Source organism: Triticum urartu, chromosome 4A (genome assembly GCF_056163025.1).
Source record: "Triticum urartu cultivar PI428250 chromosome 4A, HENAU_Tu73, whole genome shotgun sequence".
NCBI classification, from domain to species: domain Eukaryota; kingdom Viridiplantae; phylum Streptophyta; class Magnoliopsida; order Poales; family Poaceae; genus Triticum; species Triticum urartu.
The window spans coordinates 190,263,504-190,290,951 of record NC_141876.1 but is presented as its reverse complement, the minus strand read 5'-3'; the positions used below and the strand labels follow the sequence as shown (position 1 = coordinate 190,290,951).

The following is a 27,448-nucleotide window of genomic DNA, read 5'->3' as shown; positions in this document are numbered from 1 at the left end:
AACATTCAAAACAATACATATCCGAAGCTAGGTGGTCATGGCATGGCATACTTTAGTGAGAAACTTTACGGAGCGCAACTCAATTATCCCATCTATGACAAAGATCTATATGCTTTAGTGCGAGTTTTGCATGAATGGGAACATTATCTTCGCCCTCATGAATTTATCATCCATACCGACCATGAAACACTTAAATACCTTAAGGGTCAAACTAAGTTGAACAAGCGTCATGCTAAATGGAGTGAGTTCATTGAGTCTTTTCCTTATGTCATCAAGTACATTAAAGGCAAGGAAAATGTTGTGGTGGATGCACTTTCCCGCATATGCATGCTTGTTACTAAACTTGAACTAAATGTCATTGGCTTTGAGCACATAAAAGACTTGTATGCGCATGATCCTACTTTTGCTATTCCTTATGCCAAATGTTTGACGCATACATCTTGGGAACGCTATTACATCAATGATGATTATCTTATGAGAGCTAACAAACTTTGTCCCCGAGTCTTCTCTTCGTTTGTTACTTTTGCAAGAATCTCATGGAGGAGGACTAATGGGACACTTTGGACACGACAAGACATTCTCTACGCTCTCCAAGAACTATTATTGGCCCAAGATGTTCCGCGACGTCAACCGCTTCACCAACCGATGCTCTACATGTCGCAAAGCTAAGTCTAAAGCTCAATCCCATGGTCTCTATATGCCTCTTCCAATTCCGTATCAACCATGGGAAGATATTAGCATGGATTTTGTGCTTGGTTTGCCTAGAACTAGAAATGGAAAGGATTCCGTATTTGTTGTTGTGGACTGATTCTCTAAGATGGCTCATTTCATTCCTTGCAACAAGATAGATGATGCTTCACATGTTGCCAATCTCTTTTGTAGGGAAATATTGCGCCTCCCTGGAGTACCAAAGACGATAGTCTCGGACTGCGACATCAAGTTCCTAAGCTACTTTTGGAAAACCTTATCCGCCAAGCTCGGAATCAAGCTACTCTTCTCCACGGCATACCATCCACAAACCAACGGCCAAACGGAGGTGACCAACTGCACACTCTCCGCTCTACTTCGCGTGCTAATCAAGAAGAACATCAAGGAGTGGGAGGAGTGTATACCTATCACCGAGTACGCCTACAACCGAGCAAGACATTCGACTACCGACAAGTCCCCCTTCGAGGTCGTCTACGGTTTCAACCCGTTGTCCCCATTGGACATTCTTCCTCTACCACTACAAGAGCGCACAAACATGGACGCGAGTGCCCGAGTCAACTATCTCAAGAAGAAGCATGAAGATACAAGGCACATCATTGAGCGCCAAGTACAACGACTCGCAACCAAGCTCAACCTCAACAAGCACCCCATGGTATTCAACATTGGAGATCTTGTGTGGCTACACCTTCGCAAGGACCGCTTCCCCCACGAACGCAAGTCCAAACTTCTACCACGAGCGGATGGACCCTTCAAGGTGCTTGAACGCTACAACAAGAATGCCTACAAGATCGACATTCCACGCGACAAGTACTCTGTGAGCGACATCTTCAACGTCAAAGATCTCTCTCCCTACCATGATGATGAATATTTCGATCCGGGGTCGGATCTTTCCCGAGGGGAGATGATGCGGAGCATCCTACGGTCATCCCCATGGACCTACCATCGTCTCACGAAGTGCCAAGAGGACCTATGACACGAGCTAGAGCTAGAGTTCTCGAGACCAAGGTGGCTTCCTTCCTTAGTGATATCACATATGTTGGATTCAAGACCCCCTCTCGGGTGGCCCCATCAAGACCTCCTTTCGGAGAAGAATCGGTTACCCTTTGTATCGTCCCTTGTTGACTTTGCATCGTGTATCTCCCTTTGTGTTTCGAGAATCTAGCACATGTGTGACCGGATCTAGTTGGTTTGAGTGTTTCTCTTGTGTTTCCCTTTGTGTTTTCCCCTCGTGTTCCTCGTGTTCTTCGCGGGATCCGCTCCTTTCATGAAAGATCGACCATCTAGAGTTCCACCCTACATCATACTGAGAGTGCCGAAAGGGGTCCGGGGGTCCACCGGAGCGGTCCACCTGCCCCCGGGGCCCACATGGGCTATAGGGGGGCGCCCTATCCTACATGGGCCAGGGGCACCAGCCCCAAGAGGCCCATGCGCTAAGGAGAGGTGGAGAAGAAAGAGTCATAAGGGGGAAGGCCTCCCCTAGGTGCCTTGGGAGGGATGACTCCTCCCTTGGCCGCCTCCTCTCCTTGGAGGAAGGGCTAGGGCTGCGACCCAGCCACCCCCCTTGCCTCCTATATAAAGTGGGGGAGAGGGGCTGAACACACCAATTCCCACGCCCCGGCGGCAGCCCTACCTCTCCCATAACTCTGTTTTCTCCTTAGATTGGTTCCGACAGCGTTTGTCGAAGCCCTGCCGGCACTACGCCACCACCATCTCCACCATGCTATCATGTTGTTTGAGATCCCATCTATTTCTCTACCCTTGTTTGCTGGATCAAGAAGGAGGAGACATCATCGAGCTGCACATGCACGTGTGCTGAACGCGGTGGTGTCGTCCGTTGATACTTCATCGTATTGGATCGCGATTGGATCATCAAGAGTACGACTACATCAACCGCGTAATATATGCTTCCGTTTAACGGTCTAGCAGGGTAGTGGAGACACTCTCCCTTCTTGTTGCTATGCTTCTCATAGATAGATCTTGGATGATTCGTAGGAAACTTTTTGATTTTCATGCAACGTTCCCCATCAGCAGATTGAAGTAGTAAAGTAGATTGAAGCAGAAGAGGCGATATACGTAGTGTGTATGTACCTCATCCTGCTGAACACACTGGTCGTCAGCGCCAAATACATACGCAAGAGGCATATCTCCTTTCACCCCAGGCCCACCCTTGCACCATCATGTGCTCCTCCCCGCCCTCAAGAATCCAGCCGGCTGACATGCATGGTCGTGGATGCAGCACCAGCCCCTTCGCTGCGAAGTTGTTCTCGTACCGTCTCGAGAGGGCCCCGGCGGGATTGGCGGTGTACGCAAATTAGAGCATCTCCAATAGCTTGTCTATATGGATGTCTATACTCGTTTTTCACGACGTGAGTCCAAAACAGGCGTCCAACCGCTTGTCTATATGATTGTCCAAATATACACATCCTCTAAATTGGCCTTGACAATGTTCATGCCTGGACAATGTGAAGGCGTTGTTTAAACTCAGTCGCAATCATGATTTGTTCCTCTCCCTAGCGACGGCTGACCTGTCATGGTCCCTGTATATAGACGTTCTGATGCAAAACTGGATGTGTATATGAGGGAATCTTTTTAGACCATTGTCTATATGAATATATAGACATCCAAATATACACATGCTATTGGAGATGCTCTTAGAAAGGAAGATCACGTGATCATCTTCCTTGGTGTAGAAGGCCTTCAGGGGGAAGGAGCGCTGATTGAGGAAGAAGCTGGGTGGCGGCGCAAGGTTAGCACCTGCTGCGTGTCAAATCAACAAAAACGAGATTAGAGGAGACACATGCAACGACGTGTTACCTATGTTTGGGCCTTGATGGCTTGTTGGCCGCGTGGACAAAAAGGAAAATTAATACAGAGCATACGAAGGGGGAGTTGAACGAAGGTTGACAAAACACCAGGTGGATGCGCGACGTGGGTCGATGGATGGACAAAAGCGCTGGGAAGGACATGGTCCGGTTGGCAGGAAAAGGAACCTCAACTTCTTTTTAGATAATATATAAAATAATATATATTATCTAAAAAGAAGTTGAGGTTAGTTTTTGAGCGCGCCGAGAGGAGACATCAGTCCATCCCTCTCCATCTGGACCTGCAACAGAGGCCGAAGAGGAGCGAATCGCCGGGACAGCCGGAGGAATCGACGAGCCAGGACCCGGCGCAGGCCCGCGTGGCCGCGAGCCAGATGCAGGAGGCACCACGCGGACCGGGGCAACCACCAGCGATTGAAGCCGCGGCCTGGCAGAAGCGGCCACCGTCGCCGCCCAAGATGGGGGGGAGGACGCTGCGGCGGCCGGCTTGGGAGCTGGCAGAGAGCAAGAAAGGGGCTGAGGGGAATCAATCACCGGGATCTCACCATTACTCACCTCATGCAGAGATACACATGGGAAGACCCGCCCGGAGACCCGGTCAACCAGGCAAGGGGCGGAAGCATCGATGGCCTCCCGCAAGGCAACGCAGGGGAGCACGCAGCCGGAAGCGCCATCAATGAAAGGCGAGACTGCTCCGGCCGAGGTGGGTGGGGTGGGTGCGGCCGCCGAGGCCGGTGAGGGCGCTTGGGCGAGAGCCATTGCTAATGTGCTCCAGATCTGTTTTCTTTCTGCGGGCTTTGTTGCTTTTCCCGGCCAAAGTTCGAACAATGATGCCGATGTGGAGGATGTGTCTGGCCGCCGCTGGGGCAGAAAACGACTATGCCATCCTCATACTAAAGATGGATCAAAGCAGCTGCGGGAGAAGAAATCCACGGCAACATCACCTGCACGGATATTGATAGCAACAACACCGTGCAGCTGGATGATCTCGCCTCCTCCCTTGCGCAGCTACACCTTGGGCCCTGCTACCCCTCCATCGCCATTTACTAGCCTAGGAGGAGATCGAGGAGGTGTTCTCTATTATTTTATATATTATCTAAAAAACTGGCGCGGCGCCAGGCACGCGCTGCCGCCCAGTTTCCAAAAGATCCGCGCCATGAACGCCGTCCCTCAACTGCTGCCGATGATGCATTCAAGAGGCGTTTTGGCAATGCTTGCTATCGTTGTCTGGGCTCGAGGCACAAGTTCTTCGAGTGCCGTGACCCTATTACTTGCTACTCCTGCAAGCGCTCGGGTCACCTTGAGTGTAGCTTCCCGGAGCGCACGAAGCTCAGCCTCAAGTTCTCCCGCCCACCTACTCCCTCAAGCCCTGCTGCTGTTGCTTCCTCGTCGTGTCCGTCGGCGCCACCCGCGTTGGCGCCACCTGCCCTGGCCCCCTCTGTGCGCCGCTTCGCTTTGCCGGCGCCTGTCATGGCCTACATCCCTGGCGAGGCGGCAAGAAGGCCGGCAAACTCAAGCTGCACGGTGGTCAGCACCCCTGCCATGGAGGAGGAGGCCCATCGTCTACGCTCGACCGCCCTCATCCTGTCCGCGGCTGGCCACTGCTCCGGCATTTCCGCTGACATGGTGGCGCGGGCTGTGGAGCGCGTCTTCCGCTTTCCGCGCGGCGACATTATTGTGGCGCCCTTCTTCCCCGACGACTTCCTCCTCACCACGTTCCGGCCTGCCCAACGGGACGTTGCGCTTGAGCAGCGGGGCATCGAGGTGGCCGGAGTGCACTTCAAGTTCAGGCCTTGGCTCCCTCCCCCCCGGGACCAACCGCATCTGGCGCTACTACTGCCGTGTGGCCATTGAGAGGTTGCCGCTGAACTCGTGGGACTGGGCGAGCGTCTAGGAGGTCCTCGGCAAGGACTGCGACCTGGACCTCATCGAGCGCCAATCCTCCACCAAGGCCAATTGCTCGGCGCTCTTCGCTTGGCTCTGGACTTGGCACCCCGATAAAATCCCTCGCGCCTCCAACTTCAGTGTCCTGCAGCGACCCGACATCGTCCGGCCTCGTGAGTTCCTGCCGGAGGGCACCCCTGTGGAGGAAGGCAAGGAGGGGCCTTCCTTCCCGGTGCTCATCCACCTCGACGTGGTCAAAGACTACACCCCGATCTCGCCTTCTGCCTCACCGGTGCAGGGCGAGCTGGCGAAGTGGCCGCGTACCTACAGCTTCAAGGGCAAGTGGCGGTTCGGCGTTCGTGATGGTGATGGCAGGGCCAGGTCGGTGGGCTCCAGCTATGCTCTCCCTGGCGGCCGTCGTAGTGATGATGATGGCGGCGATGGGGGAGGCAACAGCCGCCGTCGGGGAACTCGCGGTGGTATGCGCAAGCGGCTCCAGAAGTTGCGTGAACAGGCAATGTGCAGGGACAACAACGACAGAGAGCCTGAACCCCGGCGCCATCGGCGCCGCGCTGCTGATCCCTCCGGTGAGGCTCCGATGGACAATTCAGTTCCGGCGGCCGTGTTCGAGCATGCTCAGAGGCTGAGCCAGTCACCCGTCTCCGTCTCCGTCACGCCGGAGCTCCGCACTCTGGAGGTGGTGATGGGTACGGACCTGCTGCCTAGGGCGCAGCCCGGCGCTCTGTTGGCTTCTGACGTGCCTGCGGTCGGCGCGGGCTCGCTGCCAGGGGCGCAGCCCGACACTCAGACATCTGATGCTGAGACGTTTCTTGGCACGGACCTGCTGCCCAGGGCGCAGCCCAACACGATGACGGCTAAAGGCCCAGACAGTGATGCGAGGAGTGTGGCTGATTTGGGGGCTATTAGAGGTTGGACTGATGCTGATTTGGCTGAGATGGTGCAGCCTTGTGACCTGCCTCCCTCTGCGCTTACTGGCCGGGCGCTCCTCTTTGGTCAGGGGACACAAAAGATGGGTGGTGTGGACCTGCCCAGCAGCTGCTCTGCTTGGGCTGGGGAGCCTGGGGTCATGCGTGAGTGGAGTCTCGTCCCCACCACTGGAGGCCTAATGCAGATCTTCTCCCCTAACCGCCAGCAGCAGCATGGTCCTGCTTGGACCAGCATGGTGACCATGGACGCTGATGTATCTTCCTCTCTGCACCGCAGCTGCAGCTCTGAACTCCCTCCTCTGCCACCCTCTTTGGGTTCTTGCAGCTTGCCTGCTTGGGTTCCTCCTTTCTAGGGCATGATGCCATCGGCTGCCTGGGAGACGCCGGTTTTCTCTCCGGGCTCATGCCGGCTGCCTGGCTGGGCCGAGCCTCAACCTCCCCTGCCGCTGCTTTCCAGCTAGGCCGTCGGGCCTGATATGGGGTTCGGACCTGGAGTGGAGACCGCCCTGTCTAGCCAGCCCTGCCCTGGTACTCTATGGACCGAGAACCGTTGGGAGCCAAGTTCTGCAGACCAACAATCCATTGAAGAGCAGAGAGCAAGACGCGCGCTGGCAGAGGCAAACCTATCTGGCCCGGATCTGCTCTCTGCGATCACTGCGAAGGTTGTCAAACTCCACTTGGATGAACAAAGGCAATTCATCGGAAAAATTGCATCACTCCTATCCGTTTCAATTCTGGGGACCCCTCCTGCCTCTACGCCCTCCCCTCGATAGCTGAAGCAGCGGCTATTGAGCGCTGTCAAAGCTTCCCGTCAGAGCTCCAGACTTCAGTGTATGCAATCCACTCTGTCCTCATCTAGGAGATCACAAGCCGCCATCAGCGTCAATCTTGGGTTCATCAAGCGCCTAGAGGACTTCAACGATGACACTTTGCTGGCCTATCTTCAATTCTTCCGCACGCCTTTGCCTCTGGAGAACATCGCCAAGCTGGCGGAGATTGCGGGTCTGTCCTCCCCGGCCCAGCTGCAGCTTCCTGACGCTGAATTGCAGGCGATCTTGGAGGAGCTTGCTGGCCACGCTGCCTAGGCTCCCCTGCTCCGCTGTGTTGCACCTTAGTTTCCCATGATTTATCTTCCTCTGAACTTTATGATGCGTACTGTTGGGCGCCTAGTGGCTGCCTTGTATCCTATTTGCTGGGGTTGGCTTGCCCTAACCTGTCTAAGTGGACCTATGTGTTTCCTTATGATTAGTCCTCTTTCTGTTGCTAGTTGGAATGTGAGAGGTTTAAACAGCAGAGCCAGACGGGCTGCGGTGCGCGCCATGCTTGACCAGCTGTCATGCTCGATCATTTGCTTGCAGGAATCCAAGATAGCGACGGTTGCTGGATCAGACATCACCGAAATTGTCGGATCCACTTTTGATCAACACGCGGTGCTTCCTGCTGATGGCACTCGGGGCGGTGTGCTGCTTTGCTGGCGCACGGATCGCCTTTGCGCCTCCGCAATCGTGGTGCGCCGTTTCTCGATCATGGCCACCTTTTGCCCTCTTGGCCTCCTGGGGCAGACGTCGGCTTGGACGCTAACAACGGTCTATGGGCCGCATGACTATGAGCGCAAGCAGGCCTTTTTGAATGAGATTGCTGACATTCACAACTCGATGGCTGGGCCGTGGCTAATCATCGGCGACTTTAACCTGATCACGGACCCATGTGACAAAAACAATGATAGAATTTGCCGCTGCTGGATGAATAAGTTTCGCCGCACTCTGAATAACTCTAGCCTTCGTGAGCTTCCTCTCATTGGTAGAAGGTTTACATGGAGTAACGAGCAAGACTAGCCCACACTAGTTAGGCTTGATCATGCCTTTTGCAATGTTGCCTGGGAACTGTTGTTCCCGGCTGCGAAACTTCTCCCGCAAGCCTCGTCCATCTCGGACCACTGCCCGCTTCTCCTCCACAGCGAGGTGATAATCAAAACTAACCGAAGATTCAGATTCGAAGCATACTGGCAGCACATTCAGGGTTTCCATGAGGTGGTACAGGACTCGTGGTCTAAACCAGCCGGTAGCCGCTGCCCGATCTCACATTTCAATCACAAGTTGTGGTGACTCAGCAAGGATCTTAGAGCTTGGAGCAAGTCCATCGTAGGGGATATTAACAAGCAGCTGTGCATGGCCAACGAAATTGTTTTGCAGCTGGACATGGCACAAGATTTCCGTGCCTTGTCGATTGAGGAGAGGAACTTGCGCTCCAAGCTCAAGTCGAGGAGTTTGGGTCTCTCGGTTCTGCTTAAGATCAAATTAAGGTAGAGAAGTCGGGTGCTTTGGCTTAAGGCCGGTGATGCTAACACCCGTTTCTTTCAGCGGAAAGCGAACGCCAGGCATAACCGCAACACGATCCACGTCATGCATGGACCCTCTGGCCCAGTTACTAGTTCCATGGCGATGACAGATTTGGCTCATCATCATTTCACAAATGTCTTCGGCACCGAACGACGCACTTCTTCTGCTCTGCTTTGGGACGAGTTGGATCTGGACCATGCCGACCTCTCTGATCTTGAGGGGAGCTTCTCGTTGGCGGAGGTCAAGCAAGCCATTAACGACATACCTTCGGAGAAGGCTCCTGGGCCGGATGGATTTTCGAATGGCTTCTACAGATGTTGTTGGGATACTATCAAGGGCGACGTGATGGATGCCTTACATCAGCTGCACCAACTTGATTGCAGAGGTCTCGCGCGCATTAACAAGGCTTTCATTGTCCTCATTCCTAAGATGCATGGCGCTGCTAATATCAAAGACTTTAGACCGATCTCTCTGATCCATAGTCTTGTCAAGTTATTCACTAAACTGCTTGCGAGGCGCCTCGCGCCCAAGCTAGCGGAGCTTGTCCATCCTTGCCAAAGCGCTTTTATTAAAAAGCGAAGCATCCAGGAAAATTTTCTTTACGTTCAAAACACCAGCAGATACCTGCACAAGACTAAGAAGCCTTCTGTGTTGCTCAAGTTAGATATTGCTAAGGCCTTCGACTCGATTTCCTGGACATATATCCTTGACATGCTCCAAGCAAGAGGTTTTGGTGCCCGTTGGTGGGACTGGATCGCCATGCTCTTACGCACCTCCTCTTCAAGGATACTTATTAATGGCCAACAATCGGAGGATGTTTTGCACAGGCAAGGACTTCGGCAGGGGGACTCTCTCTCCCCCTTCCTTTTCATTTTAGCGATGGATCCGCTGCACAGAATTATGAATTTGGCCATGGATGCGGGTATGCTCTCCAAATTGCCGGGGAGACAGAATTTGATGCGTTGCTCCTTCTATGCCGATGACGTTGCGCTATTCATGAACCCAACTGTGAGGGATGCCCGTATGATTAAGCTTCTGCTGGAGTGCTTCGCGAGTGTCTCTGGCCTGCACACCAACGTCACCAAGAGCTCGGCCATGCCTATTAGATGTGATGCTCTTGACTTGCCTTCTATCCTTGCCCCACTTGGCATCCCGGTGAAACATTTTCCGACAACCTACCTTGGCATGCCGCTCTCGCTTCAGAATCTGACCAAGATCGACCTGGACCCCCTGATCTACAAATTTGGGAAGAAGCTGTCCTTTTGGCACGGTGGGCTCATGGCGAAAAGTGGACGCCTGGTACTTCTAAAGTTGAATCTCACGGCCCTGGTAATCTATATGATGACAGTTCACCGGTTACCTGCCTGGGCTATAAAACGCCTCACTCAGTTATGCCGCGCTTGGCTGTGGTGCGGCGAAAGCACATGCAACGGTGGTCAATGTAGAGTCGCCTGGAGTCTCATTTGCCGGCCGAAGCAGCTTGGAGGCCTCGGCGTTATGGATTTTAGGAAGTTTGGCATGGCCTTGCGACTTAGATGGCTATGGTCTGCCTGGCAGGAACCGACCAGGCCTTGGGTGCATGGCCCTTTGCCATGCGATGATACTGAAAGGGCACTGTTCTCTATGGCTACGTGCATTACGTTGGGTGATGGCACTTTGGCTAGATTTTGGCATGACCGTTGGCTGAGTGGGCAGTGCCCCAGAGTCATCGCCCCCAACCTGTACAAGATATCGACTCGCAAGAATAGGACGGTGAAGGAGGCTCTCACTGGAGAGGCTTAGCTTTCGGACCTGGCAAGGGGTTTAACTGAACACATGACCTCAGAACTTCTGAACCTGGCCGCACTGCTGGATACGGTCGAGCTTTCTCATGGCCATCGTGATGAGATTTCATGGCGCATGTCCATGGATGGGGTCTATTCTGCTCGCTCGGCGTACCTGCTACAATTCGAGGGCTCTGTTCCCATGGACGGTTTCAACCTAATTTGGTTAACTTGGGCGTCTGGGAAGTGCAAATTCTTTATCTGGACCGCAGTCCTTGGGAAGATTCTAACTGCCGATGCTCTGTTACGGCGTGGTTGGGAGAATAATTATTTCTGCCCACTTTGCGAGCGCAACCTTGAGACACCGCTTCATCTACTGGTGGAATGCCCTTGGGTCGTGGACATCTGGGCCTCCACGGCCTCGCTCACGAGCCTGCCTTTGCTTGCACCGGCGACTTGGACTAGCTGCGCCAACTTCAAGGACTGGATGGGTTCCTGCATGGTTCGCGCTCCGCCAAGTAAGAAGAAGGGCACGCTATCGCTGATCCACCTGATTTCCTGGGAAGTTTGACGCGAACGGAACAGGCGTTTGTTCCAGAATGAGGCTATGACCAAGATGGCTCTTGGACGCAAGATCGCTGAAGAAATTAGACTTTGGAATATGGCCGGAGCCGGCATTCCTTTTGATCCGGGCTGAGTCCCTTTGCCTTTCTTTTCTTGTTTTGCACCTAGTTGCTTTGTTTCTGGTGCTTGCCCCTTAGGTCCTTTTGTACTTGGCTCCCCTTCCTGATCAATGAATTTGGCAAATCTTATGTCAACATTAAAAAAAATAGAGAAATATTGTGGGAGCGACGCCACGGAGCGTGGCTCATCTCGTTCAAAGGCAGCCCATGTGCTTTTGTTTTGTTTTTTAAAAAGAAGGATGACCCCCGGCCTCTGCATCTGGGAGATGCATACGGTTACTTTATTGATTATTCACGAGGACCTTACAAAGTATTACAACAAAATGCCTGAATCCGCCATCTTGGCAACATATGCCACTACTCCTATCCATATGATGAAAGGGTGCTACCTGGGTCAAATACCCGGTCTACTCACCTAAGCCTATCATCAAAAGCCAGAAGCCCCAGCCGAGTCACATACCGGGTCTGGGGCATAAACTGGTCTGACGCACTCACATGTGTCGTCGCCGCCATCTTTCATAGGTCCGTCTTCAGAGCAGATATTGAGGCTTCTACCTTGTCAGGCCACTCCGCCATCGATGCCACCTTGACGCCAGACAACTACCTCCACCTGCGCGAGTCCATCACCGCGCATCGGGCGCCGAGTCTCCACTGCACCACGCCGCCGAGATCCGCCGTCATCAATGTGAAGGATGAAGTACCGCTCCATCAAAAAAGGCGCCCGCTGATCCCTCGAACCCGTGTACGCCTCCAAGAATGACGCCCCCAAGGAGGAAACGACACCAACGCGCCGCCGTCATCCGATCAACTGATCTAAGATTTCCCCCGGAGGTAGCGGATAGAGGTCTAGAACTTCTCCACGGCGATGCCTTCAAGAAGGTAATGACACCACAGGGTGCCACCAACGCCGGTCTTGGCATCAAGCCGAGCACAAGGTTTTCATCCGGATCCGCTCGAAAAACCTCCATCACGTATTATGTGCACGGGTCGCCGCCGATCTGTGCCGCCACACATGGAGCATGCCGCACCGGCCAGATCAGATCTGTCCGGAGGACACAACCCGCATGGTGCCGACCCAACCACCAGGCCCTCTATGCCACCACCGCCGATCCGAGGTCAGATGGTGTGTCGCCGCAGACCCGGCCGCCGATCCGGTTTTGTTTTGTTGTCTAGGCGAAATCTTTCAACTCAACTTGACTGCCGGTGTATTTATCTCTTTTGGAAAATAAGTAGCAATGTCTTTGAGTTGGTAAGATTAGGATGGTAACAAATTAAATAATCTCCTTATACATAACCCGCAATGAAACACTACAATAAAGAGCACAAGACAATCATCTTTGAGAGTAACAGGTGACAATACTGAATTTGTCAAAATGAAAGCTGAAGAAACACTACTTCATCTCCAGCCCAGCGATTGCCTTATCCCAGAAAAAATCAGTCCCAGAGATCTCCCTATCATGGACACCCAAAAGTAGGACACCGCAGCGCTGACTCTAGCCACGACTGCCCGTGCAAAAGGCATTGCAATATCCGACAACTCCAAGAAAAGGCTGTAGTAATACCTCCTGCAACAGATGACGGAGAAGAATGTTACAAGAAAAATGAAATCTTAATCCAAGTCGCACAAAAAATATGTTAATGATCTTTTTCATGAAACAAAAAGCAGACAAGAGGTGGACGATACCATCCAGTCAGTGCTCTTAGCTCCTTTGTCCTTCTCACAGGAAGAGAAAATGGGCTTATGCAAACATAATCCAGGTGAGTAGATGTGGAAGGATTTCGAAATGCAATGGTCAACCAATTAGTTTTATCAGGTCGATTATCTGCTGTGTTCTTGCATGATCTTCTGCATAGAACATATAACTCAAACCTGTCCTCGTACATTGAAACAACTGACTCGAAATACTGGTGCAACCACCCGTTAATTGCCACCTTCGAAGAGATAAAATAGATTAGCATGCAATTATCAAAACCTAAAAGTGCATGAAAGTTGGAATATTTAAGACTTACAGTATCAAATTGCTAAGTAGGACACATCATAACATGAGAATCTTTCCAAGAAAATGATAACAGGAGAATTAAGGGAAAGGGCAAATGGATAATCCAGAATTAGACTATTCACGTGTGTCCTTAAATATTCACACAAATATATTTGCTTGCTAGTTAAAAATTCTTATCAGGTCAAAAGATGACAATGCGAATATATATACCCAACAAAGTAATAAAGAACAGTATCAGCTTACACAGCCGACAACCATTACCTCATTACGCTGCTTTTGAAGTTCTCTTGTCGATAGAGAACATAAAGCTAAGCTGGAGCCAACAACCTCAGTAGGCATGTCACCATCAACTGACATGATCTCTAGATAAATACTAGCAATCACATCAGCCAAGAAAATTACCAGGTCCTCCAAAATCCTTGCTCCATTTTCAGCCAGAAATTTAGTATCAAAATAGCTATCAGACCTGCCACAGCGAAAAAGAGATAAAGATGTAACTATGGACCTTACGGAGGCCTATTACATTCTTACATATGGCATTAAATTGAAAACGGGAAGAAATTGAACAGCACAAGACTAAGCATCAAGAAGGGCATACGGATAGTACCTTGCAGAACCAAATCTTATGAAAAAGAGCAGGTCCAAATAGAGCTCAACCTTCCCTAATCTGTTGAATCTCTTCAAGATCCCATTGTCTTCCTTTATTTTTCTACTAATCACCATCATAAGCTTCTGGAACAGAAAAGGAATAAAAATAAGATAGTTGGAGAATAGCCAATATAGAGAAATGGAAGGCAGTTCAAACTAATGACATACCTCATCGATCTTGCCATTTTCCAGGGCTTGCTCTTCTTCGATCCATTTCATAAATGCTGGTTCAATCAAGCTATCTATCAACATAACTGACACTTCCGACCACCTGATCCCATCTAGAAGTTGAAAACTTCCAGAGACATTTCTTGCCTGCATGGGCTCAGACCACGTTATAACATGTATATGAATTTAAAACATACTATAACATTGACAACAATTGGGTCAAATGCTACTTGAACATAAAGGAAATCTTAAAAATCAACTGCACTTCACTCCAGAAATTCTGGTGCACAACCATAATGATTTTATTCAACTAGTCAACGAATATTTGGAAAACACCGATACAACATGGACTATGATGCTACTTTACCAACAAAAACATACAGGAAGAGAGCATTACCATTTTGGTACATAATAGCTCAGCTACTGCCTACTAGCTTATCTAAACTCGGAGAAGTATGCATGGGCAATCTTCAATATTCACTAATATATACCCAAAATATTTATGAAAAATAAATTATAGTGCATTTCTTGCCTCCATTTCAAGATGTTGAAATGTGATCAGAAGAAGCCGCAACCTGGGACCTCCATGAATTGCAAGCATACTCAAAGGATAGTTTTTCCTATCATTTTTTAGTCCTTCATCTCTGCTATCAGAACTGGTATCTTGACCATTTGCTTCTAAGGCTTCAGAAAGTTTAGCCCTCACTTCATTCCATGTATCATTGGGGTCAGACGCTGTACTCTTGTCAAGCAAACGTTTTCCATTCCTAGCAATTGCCAGAGAAAACTGCATTAGCAGTCATAATTTTTTCTGTCAAACAAATTTTTTGACATCTAAAAGCGACATTAAAGCAGCTACTCTTACCTACCAGAATCAGAGGAGATTGATGCTGTAAGATGTTGATTGGCGCTGGGATTTCGGGTGCGGGGTATTGTAGGTCGAGAGGGTGCAACCCCAGCCAAATATGCAAAAACTACGCTGATAGTCAGAAGCGCTTCATCAGAGAGCAACATTAGATTTGGTGAGATCACACTCTCTGAACCCATCATTGACTGAAAGAAATAACATCTAACTTGAGTCTCCAGCTTGTAACCCCTTCCATGAAACTTATAAGAGGTAAATGCACAGCTTTTCCGCTGTTTCGCTGAATTAAATTTGGGCAGACATGGAAGGGGAATTTTATGAATGTAGTTCCTACAAATATGGAATAGCCCAAATGAAATATAAGTAACCCAACAACTCTATATGGTCCATATTAGTAGTGATATCACAAAAACCGAAGAACAAAGCTACCTCTTTGACATCCTGATTGATATGTTTCGTGGGGAGAGCTTGCCGCTGGATTGGGTCCATCCCCCACGATACTGGCCTCCCATTGTTGCCAAGGAGCACTCGGCCATTACAAGAGAATCCCCAGGTCTTGATCAAAACATCAAAAACGTAAAGAAGGGGAAACAAGCATGCCTTCTGAACAACAAAGCAAGGATAATAATCTTAGGGACAACAGCACAGCGAAGGAAGAGCATCTCAGTCGACATGCCCGGATGCAAGAACTGTTCCATTTCTCGCTGGCGGCAAAGCTGGGCACTGCCGGCGGCATCTAAGTCCCCAATTTCTCCATCTAATAATTCCCAAATCCCAACAGGTCTTCCACATCACACCACACCAGTGGATCCAAAAAACCACATACATTTGCAGACTACTAAACAAAAACAAGAATCCTAAGGGAAATATCCACTAAACAAGACGCAATGATCGAAAGGCTTCTTAGAGAAACGAAACAAACAAATCCTAAGTTTTTTTCGGTGGATAGAAAACCAGCGCCAAGAAAACAAGGGGGGAAAGCTAAGAAAAAAGGATAATCAACTTACGGGGGAGGAGGAGGCAGCACGACACTCCAACCGCAGGTTGCGGGTTCAGGATCTGCCTCGCACGGATCGGCCCAGCCTAGAACTGATTCCTGGCAGGAGCGGTCGATGATTCTAATGGTGCCCGCTAATTTATCCCTCGAATTATTCCTCGTTTTTTACTGAAGCGGCAACAGTACTAGCACAACAGCGACTTGTTTATGCAAACATCAAAACTGAGAGAGAGAGTGCGGTCGGTCTACCGAATCGTCGCTGAACCGTGGAGCCAGCGTGCTGCTGAGAGAAGGAGGGTCTACGCTCCAAGGTGGTGGGGTCGCGTCCACGCGAGGATGAGGAAGCGTTATCAGTGAGGACGAGGAGTGAGTCTATTTCTGTGGACATGGCATGGGCGCCGACGTGGGCCTGCTTTACCTTTTCCTTTTGCTTGGGATTATTCCTTGGCCGAAAGCAATAGCCTCATCCATCGTACAATAATATTATGCTAGATATAGATACACCGAGCAAAATATCATTTTAATTTGCAATGTATAGATCCAAGCAGTTTATTACTCCTTCGTTCCTAAATATAAGTCATCTTAGAGATTTCAATACAGACTACATATTCATTTGCTCCGTATGTAGTCCGTATTGAAATCTCTAAAAAGAGTTATATTTAGAAACAAAAGGAGTATTATGTTGTGATAAATATTTTCTAATACATACAAGTTAAACAAAATCAAGATGAAATTCCGGATGAAGTTCATCGTCATGATTCATACTGCATTACTTATCCTAACACTCCGAACCAAATACAACATCCATCCCAAATTACTTGTCTTAGATTTATCTAGATAAGAGTGTATCTAATCTAACACTAAAACATGTCTAGATACATCCGTACATAAAATAATATAAGACAAATAATTCGGGACGGAGGGAGTACCTTACAACTTGTGTGATATTGGTTTCATATTAAAGTTCTTTATACCAAAGAAGAGAATGGGAGGCCAGACAATATAGTAATAAAATCCGCAACATGTATGCTTTAGAGATAAATAAAGTGGAACCAATCTAACTTACAAACTTATAGACAGAGACATCGAAGCACTTGTTGAATCCTTAAAATGTAATGTTTATAGTTGAATCAACCGTTTTACTCAAGATGTCAATTCTTTAGTAAGTGTTTTAGTTATTTCAGTTTTAAACTTATTAGGTAAGGTTTAGACAGTTGATCCCGTACTTTCATGTGAAGTTTGACAAATAATTATATATGCAACATACTTCATTCAAACAAACATAATTCTATAAATGTCAATAAACAATTCACTAAAAGTATAATTGTCAAATGGTCTGTCTGTGAAACTAATTGGAAGTCTATTTTTACAGAAGAGAAACTATCCCACTTACATATAGATCATTGTCGACAGACCCATCCTTCACTCCCTTCCATCTTCTTTATCCTCACCAAATCTCATCTCCCCAAACTCCATGTTGCAAGTCACATAACCAGCACCGGCACACGCCACCACGACCATGTGCCATGCTGTCGTCACAGAGCTCCCCAACCTTCCCGCCACATGTCGCAGCTCCGCCTTCCTATGGTCCGCGCCTTCCATTGCTCCCCTTCCTCGCTCATGATCCCTCTCTGGCGCTGCATCAGATGAAATGTATACATGTGGGTGGCAACAGATAATTTGTTGTAGAAAAACCATATCTTGAATTACATCACAAGCCACAAATATCTAATTATTGAAAATGCATTCTTGATTAACTTTGGAATTCTAAAAAGCCTTTGGTGACAATGCTAGTCCATCTTTTACAGAAAATAATAATTGGTGCGCGCTCCAGAAAGAATGCAGGTGGTAAATGTTATCTGTGATAAAACTTACAAAGCTTATTTAAACTGAATATCCATATATCCAGGCTTCTAGGTATATTCAATGAGCACACTACCATATATCCAGGCTTATTAGAGGAACACCATTACTAAGTCAATAATGACATCAGGATATTACGAGGATCATCTTGTGGTAACCCCTGCTCAACCTTTCCAACAAAATCAACTCCAACATCAGCAGCTTTGATGTATATCCCACCACCTAGCTGGGCAATAAGAGGGCAATAAGCGACGTAGCAAAACCATATCCGACATGAGAAGAGGCACTACGCAAAATCAAGTGAAATCATCAACATTGTTGTATTTCTGTTGACCCACTCTACTTGATCATGTTATTGATTATTATTGTTCTCCCTTCGCAACACACGGGCATGTTTGCTAGTTGCATAAAAAATACGCACGCAGGTTTGCAGCTTCAAGCTTATCACCACATAATGTGGATCAATTACAGCGAGCAATCTGCAAACTTACTTTCCTTTTCAGTGAGGGCACCTATATTTTTTCTAAATGAGTTATATCATGAAATCAAACTTTAGTGTTGTTCCATTTGTGGTAATTATGCCCATCTTTTGTCTGGTGTTTTAGAATGCTCACAGTCCAAGTTTTAAATGTGGCCAGCAATATAGTCAAAACTGTATAGACTTTCCATGTGAAGACTATACATAACATAGTACAAGACTATCCACTCAAATTTCCAGTGTTAGTCGCATTGTAGTATTTCCCAACAAATAATTGTTGTTTTATTTATATCTTAGAACATGTGCGCATCAATTCTTAAAAGAATTACCATTAATATGTTTGAAACTATATAAATTGTGAAAAATAATAACTGCTACCCATGTCTCTATTTATATGGCGCCAATAATATATGATTCACATTTCAGAAAAATAGAGACATATATTATTGGTCTAGACATATATTAAATAGAGACATAGTATATATGTCTATATATGTCTATATACATTATTTAATATATATATATATATATATATATATGAATCACATTTCAGAAAAAATATATGTCTCTATTATTTCAGTGGACATAGTTTTAATATATGTCTATATACATTATTTAATATATGTCTCTATTTAATATATGTCTAGACCAATAATATATGTCTCTGTTTAATATATGGCGCCAATAATATATGTCTCTATTTAAAACTATTAACCAGGTTTTGTGATTGTTCCTTGACCAATAATATATGATTCACATTTCAGAAAAAATACCGCTGGAAAATATTTTATATTACAAACTCAATGGTTAATTTTTGTGAATTGGCCCACTTTTAATTGGTCAAAAGTTGAACCCCAAAATATGTCGGGGGCATGTAAACAAAGGACAAAGGAGTATATATAATGTTAAAAGTATTTGTGACATCAAAGTATCTGTAAAAGTTCATGGTGAAAAAAATATTCATGCCTGCAAGAGATATACAGTTTGTAACCTTCATAGAATTAGGTGAATATGTAAACCAAGCCAAATGTAAAATGTTGCATCGTGTAGGGCCATGCCGCCCATGCCAACAACTGTGATGACTGAGAAATCACCTGCACAAACACCAATCTGTTTTGACAAGTTATTTAACGATTTCAAATCGCAGAAGGGGGAAACACATGAAAGACAAACACCATAGATGAAAAATAAAACCTAGAACGCTTCCGCTGCAGACCACCAAGCAGCACTTGAATGAAACTCTAGCATTTGCGGATACCGCGACCCAGATCCCTGCAAAACCTGCTAGTCTAGAACACAAAAGCTCCAAGAAGGAAGGCAATAATTGTAATAAATGGAGACGTTTGTCTCAAAAATTGTGTCGACGTTGTCCTGTTTATCTGTGAGATTAATGAGACAACAAACCACAGGTACAACCGAGGTTTTAGAAAAAAACAGTACGAAATTACCTTCCTAGGCCTGATGCCTCCTACTGCGTGGTGGTAGTGCAATGAGTGCCAACATGCATGCCATTTTGGAAATTGCTCCATACTGCATCTTAAAAAAATCCTAGCAAGGATATGGCAAGTTGCAACGATCAGCTCTAAGAAACTTAGAGAACTGGAAGATACCATGAATACATGATTCAATCGATCATTCAGAGTAAGGCAATACCGATTGATCTTTACCGCGACTCCGAGGCCGATCTACACGGACCCAAAGAGCATGCGGATGAACACACCGAGGCATATGGGAAAGTCCATCTTATCGAATGTCCATATGTTGCAAGCTTCTTTGATGTCAATCAGTCCAAGGAGCGCCTACAGAATGATGGAGGCTAGCACCACCATGGGCATGTAGTAGAGGAGCTTCATGAAGAACTCCAAAACGATGAACACCATGACGGCCATGACGATGTTGGAAACCGTCGACCTGGCGCCAGCGCTGAAGTTCAACGTGGCACGAGAAAAGGAACCTGCATACCTGAAGTTCACTATGGCACGAGAAAATGAACCTCCAAACGTTTGTCAGACACGCTGCCCCACATATTTTGGTACATTTTTTCTAGAAGATTTACAGGCATTAATCGATCACTTGTTGCCACATAGCACGAGGATAAAGATCCTGCGACGTTTGAGAACCCCAAGGCTATCATCTCCTTGTTCCCATCGGGCTTATGCCCTATAATCACGGCGAAAGAGTGTTCGACAGCAATGGCTTCCTGACAAGCAACATGCACAAACTTGTTTGGTCAGTTCAACCTACATTTCACCATGAAAACAAACACCTGCTGAATTTTGTGTACGATGATGATTTACCTTGAGAACTATGACCACGCAGATGATGGTGATCTTGGCGCATTCGACGATGTAGGAGTCGTTGAGCTGTATCTGCTTGATGGAGCTCCGCCGTGTACCTCGTGGATGATCTTCACACCATGCTTGTCGGCTTTTGTTGGTGTAGACCACGGCCGTGGCCCAGATGACAGAGACCAGAGGTGAAATTGCTGAGAGCCAGAAAAACTTCTTGTACTTCATCCCCTGTCATTCCAACATATTGTATTGTACGACCACTCATGTTAGCAAGAAGAGTATTGCAATCTACTAGATGAAGTGGTGGAAGATAGCCAAGTTAATTTGTTTCTTCTTACGATGAAGCATGCGGCAAGGACGAATATGCAACTATATGCAGAAAATTCAGGTTCAGAACCTAGAATTAAAATGTTGCATTGCAACACATGAGCGACACATGAACTCAAGAGATAACATTAGGAATTCAGAAATAGACAAACTTTATTTCTGGTTCAAAGATCAACACACGAATTTGAAGAGAAACTAGGAGAGGGTGAAGCCAAACTCAGAGGAGAAGATATGGACCTTGACAACGAATCTGGCATGGGAACTTGTCTGCCGTCCAAAGCAGTGTGGAGGCTTTGGTGTCATTGACATCAAGACCCAGAACGTAGCTCTCCTCTTAAAGCATCTGTTCAAATTCTATAACCATGATGATGTCCCCTGGGTGGAGTTGATTTGGGATGCATACTACAGGAACAAAATCCCACATGCAGCTGACGCGGTGGGCTCTTTCTGGTGGAAAGACGTAATGCCACTCAATGGTGTCTTTCGTGGGATCACCAAAGTCACCCCAAGAGATGGTTCTAGCTCGTTGTTTTGGAAAGATGTCTGGTTTGAAAGCGGTAATGACGCTCCACTCATGGAAGTGTACCCGCGGGCTTTCTCCTTTTGCCTGAATGGGGATGATTCCATTGCTAAGGTTCTTACTGCCACAGACCCAACCATGATCTTCAGCTTACCTCTTTCGACCCAGGTAGAGAGGAGGTCATAGAGATCCAGCAGGGGTCGATGCACGTGCGTGTGGCCGACGACCGCTGTGACACTTGGGAATGCACGCTCGGGCGCTTCTCCTCAAAGAAATTCTATAACCACTGCTACAACGAGATTGTGGTTGATGAGGCTTTCGGTTGGCTTTGGAAGGCCAAGAGCCTGATCAAGTTTAAAATGTTTGGGTGGCTGCTTCTTGTGGATCGATTGAATACCAGAAACATGCTCAAGCGTAGGCACTTTTCCGTCACAGGGAACAACTATGCCTGCATGTTCTGTCAAAACCCTCTCGAGGAAACTGTTGAACACTTATTCTTTATGTGCCCCTTTAGTCAACAGTGTTGGAGTAAAGTTGGATTGACTTGGCCGGTAAGAGACAACAGAATAGCATTGCTGCATGGGGGCAAAGATAACTGGCAGCAGCCTCTCTTCATGGACATTTTCCTGTTGGCTGCCTGGAGTTTATGGATGGAGAGAAACAACCAACACTTCAGAGGGATCCAGCATTCAATCGGGTCATGGTTGGCTAGATTCAAACATCTTTTGGAGCTACTGATCCATAATTGCAGAGAGGAGCTTCGTCCTTTCCTGTCTAGTTACATTGAAAACTGGGGACATTAGTGTTGTAATTACTTTAGCCTACACGGCCGGGGGGCGCTTAAAACCCATTGTAACACATATGTAACTGTTCCTTTGTGAGTAATACAAAAGTCAGTGGGAGCATCTCCCACTATCGTTCACTTAAAAAAAGAATCTGGCGGCGGCGACGGTCATGTTAATCTTGCACATCGGCACCCATCGCAGATCTTGTACACCACCATCCATGGCCATCGCAAGCACTGGACGTGCGCCCCACCACGAGCGGTCTTCATGCGATGTCGCCCCCACCAGCTAGCCCCATAGTGATGCATCAGATCGGAGGAGGACACCGACACAGAAGAGGGGACTTGGCTGAGAGTGGTGATGAAGGGCTGGGGGCAGGGGAGGATGGGGACAGCGACGACATGTGTGCGTGTGCCTTTTGCCCTAACAAGGGCGTACGAGAGGGAAGGAGGAACCTGAGTGATGGGATGGTTTTTTCGGCTCCTATGGTTGAGTAGGCTGTATCGAAGGGCTGGTTAGGCCAAAAAAATCGAAAGGGATCGGTGGTGGGAGAGAAAAATCAAAGGGGGTGATCGTGCGAGGGGGTGGGGTAGGAAACGTATGAACGAAGGAACGAACCATGACCTACAGATTACTTCTTTAGGAGTAGAGATTAAGGCAATTAAAGATAGCTTATGGGGAAAGGTAGAACGAACAATGTCTTCTCAACACGAGTCATTCAAGCAGTGCCAGTTTATTCCATGTCCCGCTTCAAACTTTTATGAGGGATCTGTGGGCAACTAAACATGTTGATTAGGAAATTTTGATGGGGAAGTGAAGATGGCCAAAGAAATTTGAGTTGGGTATCATGGAAGGAGATGACGGAACCCAAAGGGTTGGGGGTCCTGGTTTCAAGGACACTGAGTTTTTCAATCTCTCCTAGCTGGCAAGGCAAGCATGGTGCATCCTGCAAAATCCATGCGCATCCTGCAAAATCCAGAAACTTTGAGCACTAGAATTCTAAGGCATTATATTTTCCATCAATTCCATCTAGGAGAGTGATCATTGAAGGGAGAGTTGTGCTGAATCAAGGGTTGATAAAGTGATTTGGTAATTGGGAAACAATGGATGTTTGGAACCACAATTGGCTACCAAGGTGGGAGGTGATGAGGCCTACGAGTGTGTTTGACAAAACCCTTCTCATCTTGTGTCTGAGTTGACAAACCATACATCAACAACAAGGAGCAAGGATCACCTAGAGTACATTGACGTTAAGTTGTACATTACATTAACTATTGATGTCTTTTCGCAAAAGAAAAAAGATATTGTTGGCTATGCGTGAAAAGTACTATAAAAAATATATATGTCTCGTTGTATGTAAAAACTTGGCTTGTTGGAACGTAGAGGTTTTTTTACATACGTTGGAACTTAGAGCTTAGTGCTACGTGGTTCAAATCCCAGTTCAATCTCCTTTTCTAATTAAAAACTTGGCTGATTTTATCAAAGAACAAAAAAAGGCCTAACGACCTAGGTATGTAAGTCCGAGGTTCGTAGTTCGATCCCTCTAGCAGCTTCTCCTTTTTAAATTTGAAGATTTATAGAAACCATACAATTTTTTCTCTGTAAAACAAAACACTCCTAAGAACAAGCAATGTTGGGACACGCAGTGGGAGCATTCCGTTTTCCTAAAAAAGCACCAGAAAGCCGTTCATGATGGTTCGAACAACTCAAAAAAGGAACTAAGTCTGACATACGTGGGTCGGACACGCGAGACACATCAGCATGAGCCATCCATGATGGTTTGTTTGATGTACTGTTGGCCGATTCATGACAGTATCTGTGACGGTCCATCATAAGAGCGCCATTGTTGTTGTCCTTGTTCTCATCTCATTAATCCATGACGGATTTCATGACGAACTAGACAAATCCATCATTGATCATGACCGTTTCTGAGAACGTCACCAGAAATCCGTCATGTATTAACACATTTCTTGTAGTGAGACTTCTCACTTGAAAATAGCATACAGTGGGTAAACAAATTACTGTTAGGCAATTGATTGAAAAGCAAATAATTATGACGATATCCAATGCAATGATCATGTATATAGGCATCACGTCCGAGACAAGTAGACCGAAACAATTCTGCATCTACTACTATTACTCCACACATCGACCTCTATCCAGCATGCATCTAGTGTATTAAGTTCATGGTAGAATGGAGTAACGCCTTCATCAAGATGTGATGATGTAGACAAGATAAACTCACGCATGAAATAAATCCCATCCTTTTACCCTTAATAGCAATGATATATATGTGTCATGTGCCTTTCTGTCATTGGGATTGAGCACCGCAAGATCGAACCCATTACAAAGCACCTCTTCCCATGGCAAGATAAATCAATCTAGTTGGCCAAACCAAACCAATAAATCAGAGAAGAAATACGAGGCTATAACAATCATGCATAAAATTCAGAGAAAACTCAAATAATATTCATGGATAGATATAAACTCACAATTCATCGAATCCGAAAAAACACACAGCAACAAGTCATTACATCGAATAGATCTCCAAGAACACCAAGGAGAACATTGTATTGAAGATCAAATAGAGAGAAGACGCCATGTAGCTACTATGGACCCATAGGTCCGTGGTAAACTACTCACACATGATCGGAGGGCAGCAAGGATGATGTAGATCCCCCTCCGTGATCGAATCCCCCTCCGACAAAGTGCCGAAAAAGGCCCCCTGATGGGATCTCGTCGTTCTGGAACTTGTGGCGGCGGAGAAAGTATTTTGTGGACTCCTTTGTTTGTTTCAGGATTTTAGAGAATTTATAGAGGCAGAGTTAGGTCAGATGGAGCCATGTGGGCTCCACAACACACCTGGGGGCGCCTACCCCCTAGGCACGCCCTGGTGTCTTGTGGGCCCATGGTCCATCATATACTCTTCTCCTGAAGCTTCGAGTGTCTCTTTTGTCTAGAAAAGAATCTCCAAAAAAATTCATCGCATTTGGACTTCGTTTGGTACTAATATTCTGCGAAACCAAAAACAAGCAAAAAACAACGACAACTGGCACTGGGCACTAAGTTAATAGGTTAGTCCCGAAAAATGATATATAATTGCTTGAAAGTGTATATAAAACATCCAAGATTGTCAATATAATAGCATGGAACAATAAAAAATTATAGATACGTTGGAGACGTATCAAGCATCCCGAAGCTTAATTTCTGCTCATCCTCGAGTAGGTAAATGATAAAAACAAACCTTTTGATGTGGAATGCTACCTAACATATTCATCATGTATTTTTTTCCTTTGTAGCACAGATATTTGGACTTGAATTATTCGAAGTAATAGTATATAATTTGACATGAAGACATCAATACTCAAGCATACTCACAAGCAACCATGTCTTTCAAAATATCAATGCTAAAGAAAGTTATCCCTAGCCCGTTATGCTCAATCATCGATCCATTCATGAAACATACTCAACATTAGCTACATCCAATGCAAAAGTATGACAATAGTGCTCTCTAGTTGGTGCTTTATAAGAGAAGATGGAGATTCAAATTAAAATAAAAATTGCATAAAAGTAAATAGATAGGCTCTTCGCACAAGGAAGTAGAGATTTGTAGAGGTGCCAGAGCTCAAGGCTTAAATTAGAGATAAAAATTATTTTGAGAGGCGTGCTTTTCCTATCAACGAAAACGAATGAGAATTATATTCCATGCTAGACAAATTATTGACGGTTCCCAAACAGAAACTAAAATTTATTACCTTTCCACCATTCTTTCACAATCCATGGCTAGTTGTATCCATGTGTGCCTTCCATACCAACACTTCCCAAGGAGTTTATTACCATAGTATTTTTTCATTTTGGTACTGGGCATTCCTATTACCTGCCACACTCTCGTGCAATGACAAGTGAATAAACACTCACCGTGAGAATAACATACCTAGCATGGAAAATAGTGGCCACCCCTACCGCTTCATGAGTGGTACGGGCACAGAAAACGGAAATTCATTTTGAAAATTAGAGTTGGCACATGCAAATTTACTTGAAACGACATGGAAATACCACATATATGTAGGTATGGTGGACTCATATGGCACAACTTTGGGTTTTAGGAGTTGGATGCACAAGCAGCATTCCCGCTTAATACGAATGAAGGCTAGCAAATAGATTGAGAAGCAACCAACCAAAAAGCAAAAAAGGGTCATAAGCATGCATTCAAAATAACTAACACTGAAGAATGCACCATAAGTAGGATATAACTTCGTTGCATAACTATTGACTTTATGAGCATGCATAGAGAAACACAAACCTTAACACCAATATTCGTACTAAAGCATAATTACTCACCAACATGACTCACATATTACTATCTCCATATCGAAAAACTATTGAAATTAATCAAGTTTATCATATCCATTGATCTATATGAAAGTTTTTATTATACCCCCTTGGATATCTATCACTTTGGGACCAAATTCATATCTTAATGCAAATTACCATTGCTATTATCAACTCTCAAAAATATATAAGTGAAGCATGAGAGTATATTTCTTCAAAAAAAATTGAACTCTCAAAAAGATAAAAGTTAAGCATGAAATTGCAAATATTTCTTCAAAATTTTAATCTTATCAACTCTCAAAATAATATAAGTGAAGCATGAGAGTATATTTCTTCAAAAAAATTCAACTCTCAAAATAATATAAGTGAAGCATGAGAGTATATTTATTCAAAATATAACCACCACTGCGCTCAAAATGATATAAGTGAAGTACTAGAGCAACTGCCTAGCTCAAAAGATTTAAGTGAAGCACATAGAGTATTCTAGCAAATCATGATATGCGTGTGGCTCTCTCAAACAAGTGTGTTCAGCAAGGATGATTGTGACAAAATAAAAAGCAAACAAAGCAAAGACTCATATAATACATGATGCTCCAAGCAAAATTCATGATATGTGACGAATAAGAATATAGCTCAAATTAAAGTTAGCAATGGTCATTAGAAGAAAGAGGGGGTGCCTTTCGGGGCATCCCCAAGCATAGTTGCTTGTGAGTCCTTGAATATTACCTTGGGTGCCTCGGGCATCCCCAAGCTTAGGCTCTTGCCACTCCTTATTCCTGCATCCATCGTGATCTCACCCAAAACTTGAAAACTTCAATCACGTAAAACTCAACAAAACCTCATGAGATCTGTTAGTATAATAAAGCAAATAACTACTTTAAGTATTGTTGCAAACCCATTAATATTTTGTTTTTGCATTATAGCTATTGTATTCTAACTTTTCCATGGCTTATACCCCCTAGTAGAATCCATAGTTTCATCAAAACAAGCAAAACAATGTGTCAAAAATAGAATCTGTCAATAACAGA

General features: G+C 46.2%; 1 protein-coding gene and 2 pseudogenes across 5 annotated transcripts; 1 reads left to right on the top strand and 2 right to left on the bottom strand.

The window, feature by feature from the left end:
* Positions 1-4,155: 4,155 nt before the first annotated feature.
* On the top strand, positions 4,156-6,714 carry LOC147975336 (uncharacterized; annotated as a pseudogene).
* A 5,695-nt stretch (positions 6,715-12,409) lies between these two features.
* LOC125551299 (phosphoglycolate phosphatase) lies at positions 12,410-16,182 on the bottom strand. 5 transcript variants are annotated; one of them, XM_087518124.1, is made up of 9 exons: positions 15,835-16,182; positions 15,257-15,430; positions 14,828-15,015; positions 14,495-14,729; positions 13,963-14,109; positions 13,754-13,878; positions 13,408-13,612; positions 12,831-13,078; positions 12,410-12,711 (listed from the first exon to the last, which is right to left on the bottom strand). In XM_087518124.1, exons 2-9 carry the CDS (start codon positions 15,314-15,316, stop codon positions 12,543-12,545), a joined length of 1,377 nt encoding a protein of 458 aa, XP_087374250.1. In that variant the 5' UTR covers positions 15,317-15,430; positions 15,835-16,182; the 3' UTR covers positions 12,410-12,542. The 5 variants fall into 5 exon arrangements, with proteins under 5 accessions (XP_087374250.1, XP_087374251.1, XP_048570437.2 ...); XM_087518125.1 differs by having other exon boundaries at positions 15,257-15,382; XM_048714480.2 differs by having other exon boundaries at positions 14,828-15,157; positions 15,835-16,181.
* Positions 16,183-19,964: 3,782 nt separating this feature from the next.
* On the bottom strand, positions 19,965-20,681 carry LOC147975335 (low affinity sulfate transporter 3 pseudogene; annotated as a pseudogene).
* Positions 20,682-27,448: the final 6,767 nt, after the last annotated feature.